At 43.8% G+C, this 13,161-nt stretch overlaps 1 protein-coding gene across 4 annotated transcripts in view; it reads left to right on the top strand.

Moving 5' to 3' along the window:
• The window catches only part of SETD1B (SET domain containing 1B, histone lysine methyltransferase), a 37,247-nt gene extending 31,472 nt beyond the window's left edge, over nt 1-5,775 (top strand). For 3 of the 4 annotated variants that reach the window (XM_074205571.1, XM_074205570.1, XM_074205568.1), the window contains 3 exons: nt 706-825; nt 987-1,124; nt 1,714-5,774. In XM_074205571.1, the coding sequence (XP_074061672.1) occupies nt 706-825; nt 987-1,124; nt 1,714-1,887 (432 nt within the window). In that variant the 3' untranslated portion in view covers nt 1,888-5,774. Of the gene's footprint in view, nt 1-705; nt 826-986; nt 1,125-1,713 lie in introns of all 4 variants that reach the window. The other variant, XM_074205569.1, reaches the window with a different exon arrangement.
• The last annotated feature ends 7,386 nt before the right edge of the window (nt 5,776-13,161 follow it).

The following is a 13,161-nucleotide window of genomic DNA, read 5'->3' as shown; positions in this document are numbered from 1 at the left end:
ATCTGTAAAATGAGGATAATCCAACTCAGATCCCCTTTCTGCAAAGGGTAAACCTTAAGTGCCACTAATACGCATTCATATAGAGCTTTGCAAAGAACTGTATATTTATTATCTTGTTTTAGACTCCCACCAATCCTCTGAGAGACATACTTGGATTATCTCTATTTTATTGATGAGATTAAATGTACTTGCCTGCAAGTTACACCTTGGCTTGAGAGAGTCTTGAGGCCGGATTTAAACTATGGCCTTCTAGCACTGTAAACACTGTCACCTACCTTCTCTCAGCAGCTACACCAAATACATGTGAAGTATTGTTGCTATATTCTATAAATGGTTCTCCCATCCTCAGTTTCCTTATTTGAAAATTGAGCATGTTGAGACCAGTTACCCCACAATTCCTGATCAATTTTTAACTGTTTATTTTTTATTTTTTGGTTTTTGTGGGACAATGGGCTTAAGTGACTTGCCCAAGGTCATGCAACTAGTAAATGTCCAAGTATCTGAAGTCGCATTTGAACTCAGGTCCTCCTGACTCCCGGGCCAGTGCTCTCTCCACTGTACCACCAGCTCTTAACTTCTGATATTCAATGAGTTTTTGTCACCTGGATAGACAGGGAGTAAGACAAAAAAAGGAAATCATCCTTCCCCTCAAGGATCTTGTGTTCTCCTTATCTTAAATGACCCTGCTTCTACTCTTCTGCTCAGTTCCGGAAGAAGAAACTGAAATTCTGTAAGAGTCACATCCACGATTGGGGCCTTTTCGCCATGGAACCCATTGCTGCTGATGAAATGGTCATTGAGTATGTGGGGCAGAACATCCGGCAGGTAGGATCCCATAGGCTACTGGGACCCAATACTCCCCATGGGGAGGAGTAGACGAATCAGGGTGGCTTCTAGGGGTTGGCTACCTCTCCTTCCCCATGTGACAGACAGGGAAATTGAGACTGGGTACTCTCCTTCCCTTCTCTCCACCCCGCCCCCCACAGGTCATTGCAGACATGCGGGAGAAGCGTTATGAAGATGAGGGTATCGGGAGCAGCTACATGTTTCGGGTTGACCACGACACAATCATTGATGCAACAAAGTGTGGCAACTTTGCCAGGTTCATCAACCACAGCTGTAATGTAAGTGGCTAGGATCAGAGGTCATCCCATTCATCATCCCCTCACCCTCTCCATGCCTCCTACCAAAGGATGTAACCCTCCCCCTCCCCATCATACAAGATTTTAGAGCAGAATTAAGCTGGGAGTTAGGGGGATGGACTTCCTCTCTAAGCAGATCCAGAAGAACTTGGGAATTCCTCAAACAGCCTAAGTCATTCTTAGGTAAGAACTGAAACCACCCCCCACTTTTTGTTTTGTTTTGGTTTTTGCAAGGCAGTGTGGTTAAGTGACTTGCCCAAGGCCACACAGCCAGGTAATGATTAAGTGTCTTAGGTCAGATCCTCCTGACTCCAGGGCCGGTACTCTATCCACTGCACCACCTAGCTGCCCCCTAACCCCCAAACTCTGAGCATGATAGGGTAGTGAAAAGGGCAATAGTTCTTGAGTCAGAGACCCACATTCAAATCATCCCCCTTTTGATTCTTGGGTGACCCTAAGCATACCTTTCTGAGCCTCAGTTTCTCATCAGTAAAATGAGTGGGTTGGTCTTGGGTGGCCCTGAGGTCCCTTCCAGGGTCCCTGGCCTCACTGGGCCTCTCCATCCCCACAGCCAAACTGCTATGCCAAGGTCATCACTGTGGAGTCCCAGAAGAAGATTGTCATCTACTCCAAACAACATATCAACGTCAACGAAGAAATCACCTATGATTATAAATTCCCCATTGAGGACGTCAAGATCCCCTGTCTGTGTGGCTCTGAGAACTGCCGGGGGACTCTAAACTAGCATGCCAGGGAGCTGGGTCTGCTTTGCCAAAAAAAAAAAGAAAAGAAAAAGAAAGGGAAACAAAGGAAGACCCCCCCCCCCCCCCACCAGCCCAGCCCAGACCAGCCAGTTGCTTTGGCCACAGGCTCCGAAACGCCCAGCTCTCCCCAGCCCACCCTCAGGTGCTGTCCCTCTCTCCCCAGGCCCAGCTCTGGGTTCCCCCAACACTACCCCACCCTCCTGAATCCTCTCTACCTCCTCCCTTCCTCCTTTTCCTCCTCCTGCTTGTGGGAAAAGATGCTCCCTCCCTCTCTGATTTTTTAATTATTATTTTTAATGATTTTTTAAAAGTCACGCAAATATATCCCCTCTCCCACAAATGCTGCTACATTTTTTCCTCTTCCTCAAAAAACAAGGACAAAAAGACATTTTTCACCATTCAAATGTGGAGCCAGAGATGGAGGGAGAAATATTATGTTTTTTGGAAGAGAAATAAGGGCACAGAATTTGGAGGAGGAAGAACAGGGCTTTTGGGGGAGGCCTGGGTGCCAAGGCAATGGTTGATGGCTTCCTAGCCCTCAGTATATTTTGGGAGCCCTTTCTTCTCCCTGACCCTTCCCATACTCAGTTTTCTTAAGACCCTAACCTACACTTTGACTCTAACATTGTTAACCTTGGAATGCCAGAGGAGGGATCAGGAGGAGGGGCAAGGCTGTCCATTCTCTTCTTTCCCCAACTGTTCCTCTGGGCATCACCCAAGGATTGGCTAGGATGAAGTCTCTGTAGGGGAAGGACCCTGGCCAAGTAGGACCTTGCAACCCTTGGCTCCTCAGGACCCTGGACATTCTCTGCCTCAGTCTTGGGGAGCAGGGAAATACTGAAAGCCAATGGTTTGTCTCCTGCCCCACTCCCCACCCTCTTGTCTTTTCCTTTCTCTTACCTGCCCTAGTTCCTCCATCAGTTGGGATGGCCTTCAGTGCCCACTCAATCTTCCCCTCCCTCACAAGGCCTGAGCTAGGGACCTGCAGCTGTTCATGTGGGGGTGGGGAGGCACTGGTCTGCTTGACACTCTCTCTCTCTCTTTCTCTCTCTCTCTCTCTCTCTCTCTCTCTCTCTCTCTCTCTCTCTCTCTCTCTCTCTCTCTCTCTCTCTCTCTCGTCTTCCTTCCCTGGTGCTGGGGAGCTGGGCAGGTGCTATGTATATGTTGGGAAATCAGACAGCTGGGCATGAGGGAGCCTGGCTTCTCAAGGGTTCATCTTCTCAGACCACGTTCTTTGCCCTTGCCTCCACCTCCTATCCCTTGGCCACTCATGGGAGCTAGGAAGGGGCATGTCTGGATCTCTAAAATGTTTACTTTCTCATTCAGATGCCAGCAAGAAGGGGGTGAGACAGAGTGGTCAGGGTGAGGCAGTGGACCTTCTAAAGGAAACCATGCCCTCCCCCATGCCACCAGCCTGCCCCCCTATAGCCAGCAGCCAGGGCAGGGCCCTGTAGGTGCTGTGTCATTTATTCCCCAAGAGCCTAGGGAAGGGGATCGGGCTCATCCAGACTGAATCCTTCCCTGGGAGATAATGGTGGAAACCCAGGGGAGAAGAGACCCGAAGGCTCCTTCTCAAGGCAAATGTGCTTCCTACCCTCTAACCTTCTCCCATAGCTCTTCTTCCTTTCTCCACCATTACGGGTTGTCTCTTACAATAGGTGTGTCTCTTTAAGAAGACACACCACCAAACTTTCATCTGCTCTGCTGGGATCCCTGGGCCCGGGGACACCATTGGGCTTCCTTCACTTCACTTTGTCCATCCATTTGTCCGTCCGTCTGTGTGTCTGTCCTACCTAGGGCCAACCTGTCCATTTCCCTGTCTCTATCTAGGATCCCCGGGGTGGACCAGGGAGGGACAGGAAGCCCATCTTGAAGATATTTATATTGGAAAAAAATGCAAACAGTATCATTTTCTCCCGTGAGGAAGGAAAAAGAAAATGATTTTTTAATGTTGGACAGAAGTCTCCAGTAGCTTTCAGTAGGTGTGGCCCATCCCCTCCACCCCAAAACTTTCAGGATTCATTTCAATGCTTTTTTGTGTATAGAACAGAAAAGACTAAAAAGGAAACATGAAAAAAAGCCACAAGCATTTTGGAGTTCAAAATCAACGCATCATCTGTACATAGGCCACTGGGATGACCTTCTCTTGGGAACATTGTTTCTTGTAGAAACACATGGAAAAAAATTTTTTTGAGGATTTCTTTGTACTTAGGGGGGGGAAGCCCCGATAAACCCAACAACAGGGAAAAAAAAGTGAGCTTGTAAATACTTTATGAAAAAAAAGAACTTATTATAATTTGGACTCGTTTTTAGCAAGATGACAGCTTTCCCTCCGAGCCGCCTGCTGAAGCCCCAGCTCACGCGAGGAGCCGCTAGCATCTCTCTCTCGGCTTGTGTCAAGCTTCTTACTGTGTAAATTCTGTACAAAAGAACTGGGGTTTGGTTTTGTTTGGGGGTTTGGGATTTTTTTGTTGTTTTGTTTGGATTTTTTTTTTTGGTTCTTTTTGTGTGCGTGCTCTGATGTATGTATGTGTGTGTGAGTGCGTGTCCAATTAGACAAAATTAGCAGCTTCAAAATGGAAGGGAAAACTTAGGGCCAGGCTTAAGGCCTTTCCTTTCTGTTTTGGGTTCAGGCCTTGTCTGCCAATTTAAATGTGCAAGAGAGAAAAAAAAGAATATATATATTTATTTCACAGAAGGAAGACATGTACAGTATATGGAGAAGGGTCTATTTAACCAAGTTCTGGATCCCCTCCCCTCAACTCCCCCAAGAGATGGTTTGTTCTCTCCCAAACTTTACATTGGGGCAAGCACTAAGGGAGAAGGGGGGGGCATAAGGTGGTTTGGATGGGACCCCCTCCCCCAAATCCCTCACTCCCCCTTCATCAAGTTGGTTCCAAGAGTGAGAGCATAGAAGGGGCCCCCTCCATCGAGGAGGCAAGGAAATGGTTTGCAATAACTTAAGAAAATGCAGTCATTTTTTAGTTTGAATTGACAAATTCTTTGCTTTGAAGATTTCTGCCTCTAGGTTTTCTTTTCAGTTTGTTTTTCCCCCGCCCCTTTACCAAAAAAAAAAAAAAGGCAATTGAATTTTTGGGCCATTTTGTGCATCTAGACCCCGCCCTCTGTACGTCACCTGTTTTTGAAGAGAAATGTTTCTGTTGTGGGTGCATCTTGCTGTAAATAATTGTTCATATTTTTGTGAATTCAATACTATGTACCATTGTATTATAGTAACTTTTATAAAGCAAACCCTAAATATACTGACTTTTCTTACAGAAATCTGGCCTCTTTGGCTTTCTTCAGTCCAGCCTCTGGAAGGGGGACATCCCTGCCCTGAGAAGAGGCTAAGGGTGGGGTAAGGGCTCCCTAGGGGCCCACAGGAGTCCACAAGGAAGTAGACCTTTTTCAAGTGGAAGGGGAAGAGTTGAGTGGTCAGGAACAATTAGATTGGCTAAAAAGAGGACAGAACTAAGACGAAATAGGGCCAAAAGTCAATCTTATGTCTGGATTCACAGGTACAGAACGAGATTAGATTACATTTTCTTTCCCCCTCCCCCCCAAAAGAAAAAGATCTGGAGGTCTTAATGGATCAAAGGCTCAATTCAGTTACTAGCGCCTGCTAATTGGCGATTGCCTTAAAGAACTTTCTGTTGGAGAGGGAGAGAAACAACCTGTGTGTGGGGAGTTAACACATCAAATAGATAGAAAGTGGCTTCCCAGGGGGCCAGCGAATGAGAATCAAGGACTTCTGTGGGAAATAGGACAACAGGGGCCAACTCCGAAGTGGGGCACACCGAGATCCAAGGTCACCAGTCATGGACTGGGTCAGTGTGACTGCGATATGCATGTGAATAGCTGCTGTTTATGGAGCATTTTGCTGACATGATTGTGTTTGTTCTCTCAACAACCTCATGAGATTATACTATTATTATTATCATCTTATTGATTGATAAACGGAGGTGTGGAGAGCAATGGTTTGCGTAGTTGAGGCAGGATTTAAATTTGGGTCTTTACTGACTCCACTGTTACACTACCTAGGCCTTTGTGCTAGTGTGGTAAACCTCAAAGAAATCCACTGCCTCCAGGGTTTTAAATACCAAATAGAGTTTATATTTTATCTTAGAAATAATTGGGAGTCACTGAACCTTCTTGAGCAGGAGAAGGACATGATTAGATCTCTTTCAGGAATGTCAATGGGGCAGCTGTATGGAAGATGAATGGAGGGTGTAAGGTGAGCTAGATGGGTGCAGTAGAGCCTAAGATGAATCAGCAATATGATATGGCAGAGCCAGGAACAAAAGCACTTTTAGCTGTTTTAAGAGTAGTGTGGTGTTCAAAACATTGGAAATACGCATGATTCTGGCTGAGTACCACATTTTAGACAAGCTTATAATGCCAGTTCAGGTGTGGTCTCTTAAGACCTTTTCAGGGGTTCATGAGATCAAAAAAAAAAACTTGATAAGACAATTTTAATTTCTAATTTGGTAAATATTGGTAGATAGCTAACTCATATAAACAAAAACTCTTCAGAGTTTGGTCATGGTTTGGTTTAGGTTTTGATGTAATTAGGGTTAAGTGACTTGCCTAAGGTCTCACAGCTAGTATCTGAGACCTTATGTGAACTTAGGTCTTATTCATTCCAGGGCTGGTGTTCTATCTACTATAGCACCTAGTTGCCCCTTAATCTTTTGAGGTTTTTTGGCAAAGATATCCTGAGATATCTAAGGACCCCTGAGCTGGAGGAAAGTCAGAGGAGGGTGAAGACAACTGAAGAAAAGATGAGACACAAAGAACTTATAATATGTAGCATCAGAAACCCCCATTGAGGGCTGGGTGAAAGCCATTTCCAATGGAAAGACAGCCATGTAAGTGAAGGATTCACTATTGGTCCAGGAGACCAGAACATGGAGGGGAAATTGTCCTACCTATTAAGAACTATCCAAGTGGAAAGGGCTAATCATAGTACATCAGAAACAAAAAAATAACATACCTGTCATAACTCCCTTATGGTACATTATGGCAAAGGACTGTAAAGAGAATTCTCTAGAGTAATACTGGAAGACTCAGGAAGGACCTGGGTTCAAATCATAATCCTATAGACTTGTGACCTTGGGCAAAATTGTTTTCTCATTTGTAAAATGAGGGAATTGAACTTGACCTCTAATGTCCCTTCCCGGTCCACATCTCTGATCCTAATTAATAAAGACAAAGTCAAATAGCATTTATTAGATGCCTACTGCATGCCAGCCACTGTTAAGCTAAGGTCATGGGGATGTTGAGGGGGCAGGAAGGGGCATCATTGGGTAGTAGAAATTATCTTAGATCTAGAGGCGGAAGACATTAGTTTAAATCCTTGTCCTGCTATTAGATAGATGTGTGACTTTAACCAAGAAATTTCAACTCTTCAGTTTTCTCATCTGCAAAATGAAGGTATCAGATAGCTATAGAATTATGCTAATTTATAATTACTTTAAAGGATGATCAGTCACTTCAATTGTATCTGACTCTTTTCGACCCCATTTTTGGTTTTCTTGGTAAAGATAAAGGTTTGTCATTTCCTTCTCCAGTTCATTTTATAGATGAAGAAACTGAGGAAACCAGGGTAAAATGACTTGTCCAAGGACATACAGCTACGAAGTGTCTGGCTGTATTTGACCTCAGGTCTTCCAGACTCCAGGAAAGGACTTTTTTAAAAGGAAATGAGGGGAGTGATTTCAAGATGGGGGAAATGAGGAAGGAGTGCATTCCAGCTGTGGAAGACAGAATTACACACTGGAAGCAGTTGGCTAGTCTGAGGAATGTACAGTGCATGAAGGAGAGTATTAATGAGTAAATAACCTTGGAAAGGTTGACTGCAGTCAGATGACAAAAGCCGAACAGGAGAGGTTGAATTTTGTCTCTGGGAATAGGTGCTGAAGTTTCTTAAGCAGGGGGAATGATAAGATCATGAATGTGCTCAGAGAAGACACTTGACAAAATCATTTGTGGTTTGAATACCCTCCTTTTAGAGACAAAGAGAAGCCTAGAATGTAAGTGACTAGTTCTAATCTTACACAGTAAATAGATTGGATTAGAACTCGATTCTTTGACCCAAAAGGAAGCTTCCAGCATCCTGAGAAGGAAGTCCATGCTCTTCTTGCTCTGATGATGGTGATGATGAAGATAATGTTTTTTCCTTTGTTCTAGAAGACCATGACATTAGGGAGGTGGTGTGATGACAAGCATGTTAATTGGATTTGAATAAGGCAAGGTTGTGCTAAGTCCCTTTTTTTTTTTATAGGGAAAAGGATGATAGTTCTAGATGTGAGGCAATCAGGGTTAAGTGAGTTGCCCAAGGTCACACAGCTAGTAAATGTCTGAGATTGGATTTGATCTCAGGTTCTCCTTACTTCAGGGCAGGTGCTCTACGTACTTCACCACTTAGCTACCCATCTTCAGAGGAAGAAGATGGGTATGCATTTCTATACTGGGGGAGACTGACAGGAGTCAGCCTCTGAGTGTGGTTGCTAGGGCATCGATAGAATCCTTATCTTTTGGGGGGGTTTTATTGTTTTGATTATGGTTTTTTAAAATAAAAGATTACCTCTGCTCAGAATAGGACTTGGTAGAGGCTTGGGGCTAGACTGAATTATTCCTACAGGCTCCTTCTAAGCACAGAATAGCTGGGGTTAAACTTGAATTCTAGTAAGTGGCTGGTTTTCCCAACTCTTCTCTATTATCTTCCAACTCCTCTGTATATTATACATACATTAATTAGTACTGAATTATTATTTTTATTGTTTTAATTAGTACCTAATTATTTGTGTGGCTCCCTTATTAGATTATGAGCTACTTGAAGACAAGGACTATTTTTGCCTGCCTTTGCATACTCAGTGCCTACCATACAGTAAGGGTTTAATAAATGTTTATTGACTGACAGCCTCTTAGAGAGAATAGAACCCAGATATCTGGGAATCATTGAATCTCCCCGGGCCAGAAAATGGATTTTGCCAGAATGCTTTAGTCTTTCCCAGCCCACCTTCCCACCCCACTGCTAGGGAATTTTTCTAAGTCAAATTTTCTTTGAGTTCAAAGCTCAAAGCTATTTAAAGGAACCCCATGGAGCCCCGCCAGCCCCCTAGAGTTTTGCCTGTGGCCACTCCTATTTTCATACAAGTTTAAAGCAATACCAACAGGATTCTAAATCTGAGGAAACACACATCAATGTTTGCCAAGGTTCCTATCCTTTTAGAACTGGAATGAAAGCTTAATGATTCCCAACAAACCTATAGAGGTCACTGCGACCTACCAAGACAGAATGGGGAATAATAGGATCTAGGAGTTGGGAGGTCTTTCCATGGATTCTTGATGGACTCATACTGCAATGGTCATTATCATCTACCATTTTCCGTGGTTCTTTAAAAAGAAATAATTAATGCTGCCTTTACACTGACTTCCCCCTCACTACTTGTAGTAAATAAGGCCATTCAAGTCAAACAAATCAGCACTTTGGTAATGTCTAACAATATATGTCCTATTCCCCAGCTCCAATCCACCACCTCTCCTGAGAGAGAGGAAACACATTTCACCATCCAGGTTATGAAGACGTGACTTGGTAGTACCGTCGATGCTTCCTGAGAAAACAGAACAGATTGGAGCATGGGGACCTGAGTTGAAATTCCAATCCTATTATTTGCTACATATAGTTGGGATCAATAATAATCTGGGAGAACTGATTGGTAAATCTTCAACAAGAGAATTGACTCATCCGGTATCAGTAAAAGTTACAAATCAAGATTTGATTTATTTTGTTGAAATTAAAAAAAGAGAGAGAAAATGTTCAGAATGCAATTTAAACTGAAAAGTACCTTATGTATATATTTTCCCAGAGAATCGGTTGTTAAACACATACCATCATACGCTTGTCTATAGTTACTTTAGGACTAGCTCTTCACTATGACAATGTACCTCCAGACATTGGGGGCTGGAATTTGGAACACTGACTTTAAGATCAGACTCAGTTGCTACATCAAGCAGTTTTGCTAAAGTGCTCTTTCTCCTATTTTCTGATGCTTACTACCTATATGGCCTCCCTTGGGCAAGTCATATAATCTCAGTTTCCTCATCAGTAAAATGAGGGTTGGATTAGATGACCCCTCTGGTCTCTTCCCTCTCTAAATCTTTCATTTGATGATAGGAGAGAAGGAAGACATGGAACTAAAGTGACATATAAAACAGATGTCAATTTTTTTTCAGAAGGAAAGTCACTTCTACCCTAGGCCTCAAGATTATCCTTGTATAAAAATCAGAAAATTGCCTTGGATGACCTTTAAGGTCCTTTCCCCCCTTGAAATCCTATGACCATTTTATTCTGTAGCAAGGAAAACATTCAGGGGGCAAGGAGGGTCCTGCCAATTGTCTAGATACTTGTTAGTGGACCTGAACGGTGGCCTGCACACAAATCTCTCCCCTATGAAGGCCTTGTAATTCTAACTTTTGCTGTTAATAGAGAACGATAATAATGACATCACTCTAGTCTGCATAGTACTTTATCCCTCTTTTTTACAGAAGAGGAAGTGAGGCTGAGAGAGGTTAAATGACCTATCCAGGATCACTTGGTTAATAAGGTCAAATTTGAACTCAGATCTCCCGGGATCCAAGCCTAGCACTCTTATCTACTGCACTATTATTGTTGCTTAACCTTCATTCTCAAAAAAAGACCATGAAATCAAGAAAGTGATAACATGACCAGCCCATGAACTGGATTTGGGTGAGGGGATGCTATACTAAGTCATCGGTCTCATTTTCTCCTTCAGAGCCATCTGGGTCCAGTGGCCAGAGAATTAGATGGACTACATATGGCCCTGGGTACGAGGGAGGCAGGGTGAAGTGACTTGCCCAAGGTCACATAACTAGAATGCATCAATTGTCTAAGGCTGGATTTGAACTCTCGATTCCATGACCTATGCTCTATCCAGTGCACCATTTAATCTGGTAGAAGCAGTCTTTCTCAGTGGGTAGCTTAGTTGAGATTAGATTTGGGGGAAGTCCGTGTGTGTTGTGAGTGGGGAACTTCATTAAAACCTGAAGCCAGAAGGAAGTATCTGAGGATCATGCTGAGGAGATCACGTGCTATTTGAAGTTTGAGTTTGGGGGTTGGGTTGGTACATTCTGAAACTGGTTTCAAATAATTGACCCAAGTCAAGAAATCTGGGCAAAGGTGACAGACAATAAGAGGATGCTGAGAACCTTAGGGGAAAGTTATACAGTCAAGAGAAGTGGTTTCTCTGGCATAAGGAACTCCTCAGAGAGGAAATTGTTACTGTCAATGCATAGCTGTTCCTTCTGACACTTATAGAGAAGCCATCCTGAGCAGAGAAGTGCAGGGAAAGGGAGGGCTTGTTAAATGAAAAAAAAAAAAAGATTGCTGGAAAGTCAGAACTGAGAGGGACCTTAGAACAGGGGATGTCAGAGCTGGGAGAAATCTCAGAAGAGGATGTCAGAGTTGGGACAAACAACAGGGGATGTCAGAGTTGGGAAAGGTCTTAGAAAGGGGATGTCAGCTGGAAGGGGCCTTTGAAGAGGGGATGTCAGAGCTGGGAGGGGTCTCAGAACAGGGGATGTGGGGGGGCATTAGAACAGGGGATGTGGGGAGCGGCTAGGTGGCCCAGTGGATAGAGCACTGGTCCTGAAGTCAGAAGTACCTGAGTTCAAATATGGTCTCAGACACTCAATAATTACCTAGCTGTGTGATCTTGGGCAAGCTACTGCCTTGCAAAAAAAAATAATATTAATAAAAAAAAAACAGGGGATGTCAGCTGGGAGGCTCTACAGACCAGAGGATGCAAGAAATGGTACTGGAATATGGGCAAATGACTTAGCCTCTCCAGGTCCATGTAATACCTCATGGATTTACAGTGATCTACATAGGTGCTTCCCTCTACATGCATTCTTGCCAATGCTGCCAGGATTTTGCCCCTCGCCCAAACACTCATTTCTGTGTGCCCTAGAGAGGGGAGCTTTATTAGACTGCAAGCTCCATGGGCAGGGAAAGGGTTCCTTTCCCTTTTCTCTTGGTATCCCTAGGACCAGAGCCCAGTGTGTGGCAGAAAGTAGATACTTCAATAAATGCTTTTCAACTGATCATTCATGTAAACTTTTAAAAGTGCAATATTTGTGTCGGCTCTTCTTTCTAAGTACTTGGAGGGCTTCCAACTCAATGAATCATTTCCTTATAAAGCGTCCTGGCCATTGGATGGGAGGGGGAATCTCCACCTGGCTCTGCCACCTGACATTCTAGAATCACAGAACCACCAGAGACCCCAGGACTTGTCACATCCCTCCTTTTACACTTGGGGCAACTGAAGCTCAGAGAGGAGAAGTAGGGATCCTGGTATAACTAGGGGAGAGCACTGGAGTCAGAGTCAAAGGACCTTATCTTGAAAAGGAGTTGGAACAAGGTAGTCATTCCATTTCATTCCAAATCTGACATTTTTTTATTTAAACTCTGCCCCCTCCCTCTCAACTCTGATATTCTATATTCTTTTTTTTTTTTTGCAAGGCAATGGGGTTAAGTGGCTTGTCCAAGGCCACACTGCTAGGTCATTATGAAGTATCTGAGGCGGGATTTGAACTCAGGTACTCCTGACTCCAGGGCCAGTGCTCTATCCACTGCACCACCTGGCTGCCCCAGATATTCTATATTCTAAGGTCCCTCCTGCTCTGATATTCTCTGAATCTGATGGAAATGATCTTTCATTTTCGGCAAATATTTACATGGAGGAAATAGACAACACTTCATATTGGGGCTCCATTGTTTTTGTTTTTGTTTTTGATGTCTGGTCTTAAAAACGTGATGGAAAAAATGTTAATACTGCAAATGACATTTTAAGATGTGCCTTGTCTATTTTGTGCTAGAAAGCTGGTTGTTAAACATTTATTGGCAAAACCCCACCTCTAGCTCCAATTTTTGTGGACTCAATTTGTCTATAGTCCTATGGATCTGTGAATATAAATTCAGGCTGGGTGTGGTTCTAACATTCTGTTCTAAGACCTGTCCTGCGCTGACAGTCTCTGGATCTGATAGACATGTTCTTTAGTTTTTGGTGTGAGTCTATACATGCAGGAAATTGGCAACACTCTGCATTGAGGCTCCATGTTTTGTTTTTTGAGGGCTTTTAGTTTTTTGATCCCTTAGTCTTAAGAAAGTGATGGAGCAGGGGCAGCTAGGTGGCGTAGTGGATAGAGCACCGGCCCTAGAGTCAGGAATACCT

The sequence above is a fragment of the Macrotis lagotis genome, chromosome X (assembly GCF_037893015.1).
Source record: "Macrotis lagotis isolate mMagLag1 chromosome X, bilby.v1.9.chrom.fasta, whole genome shotgun sequence".
NCBI lineage: Eukaryota > Metazoa > Chordata > Mammalia > Peramelemorphia > Peramelidae > Macrotis > Macrotis lagotis.
The sequence above is the reverse complement of the archived record's forward strand: the minus strand, read 5'-3'. Positions and strand labels throughout refer to the sequence as shown.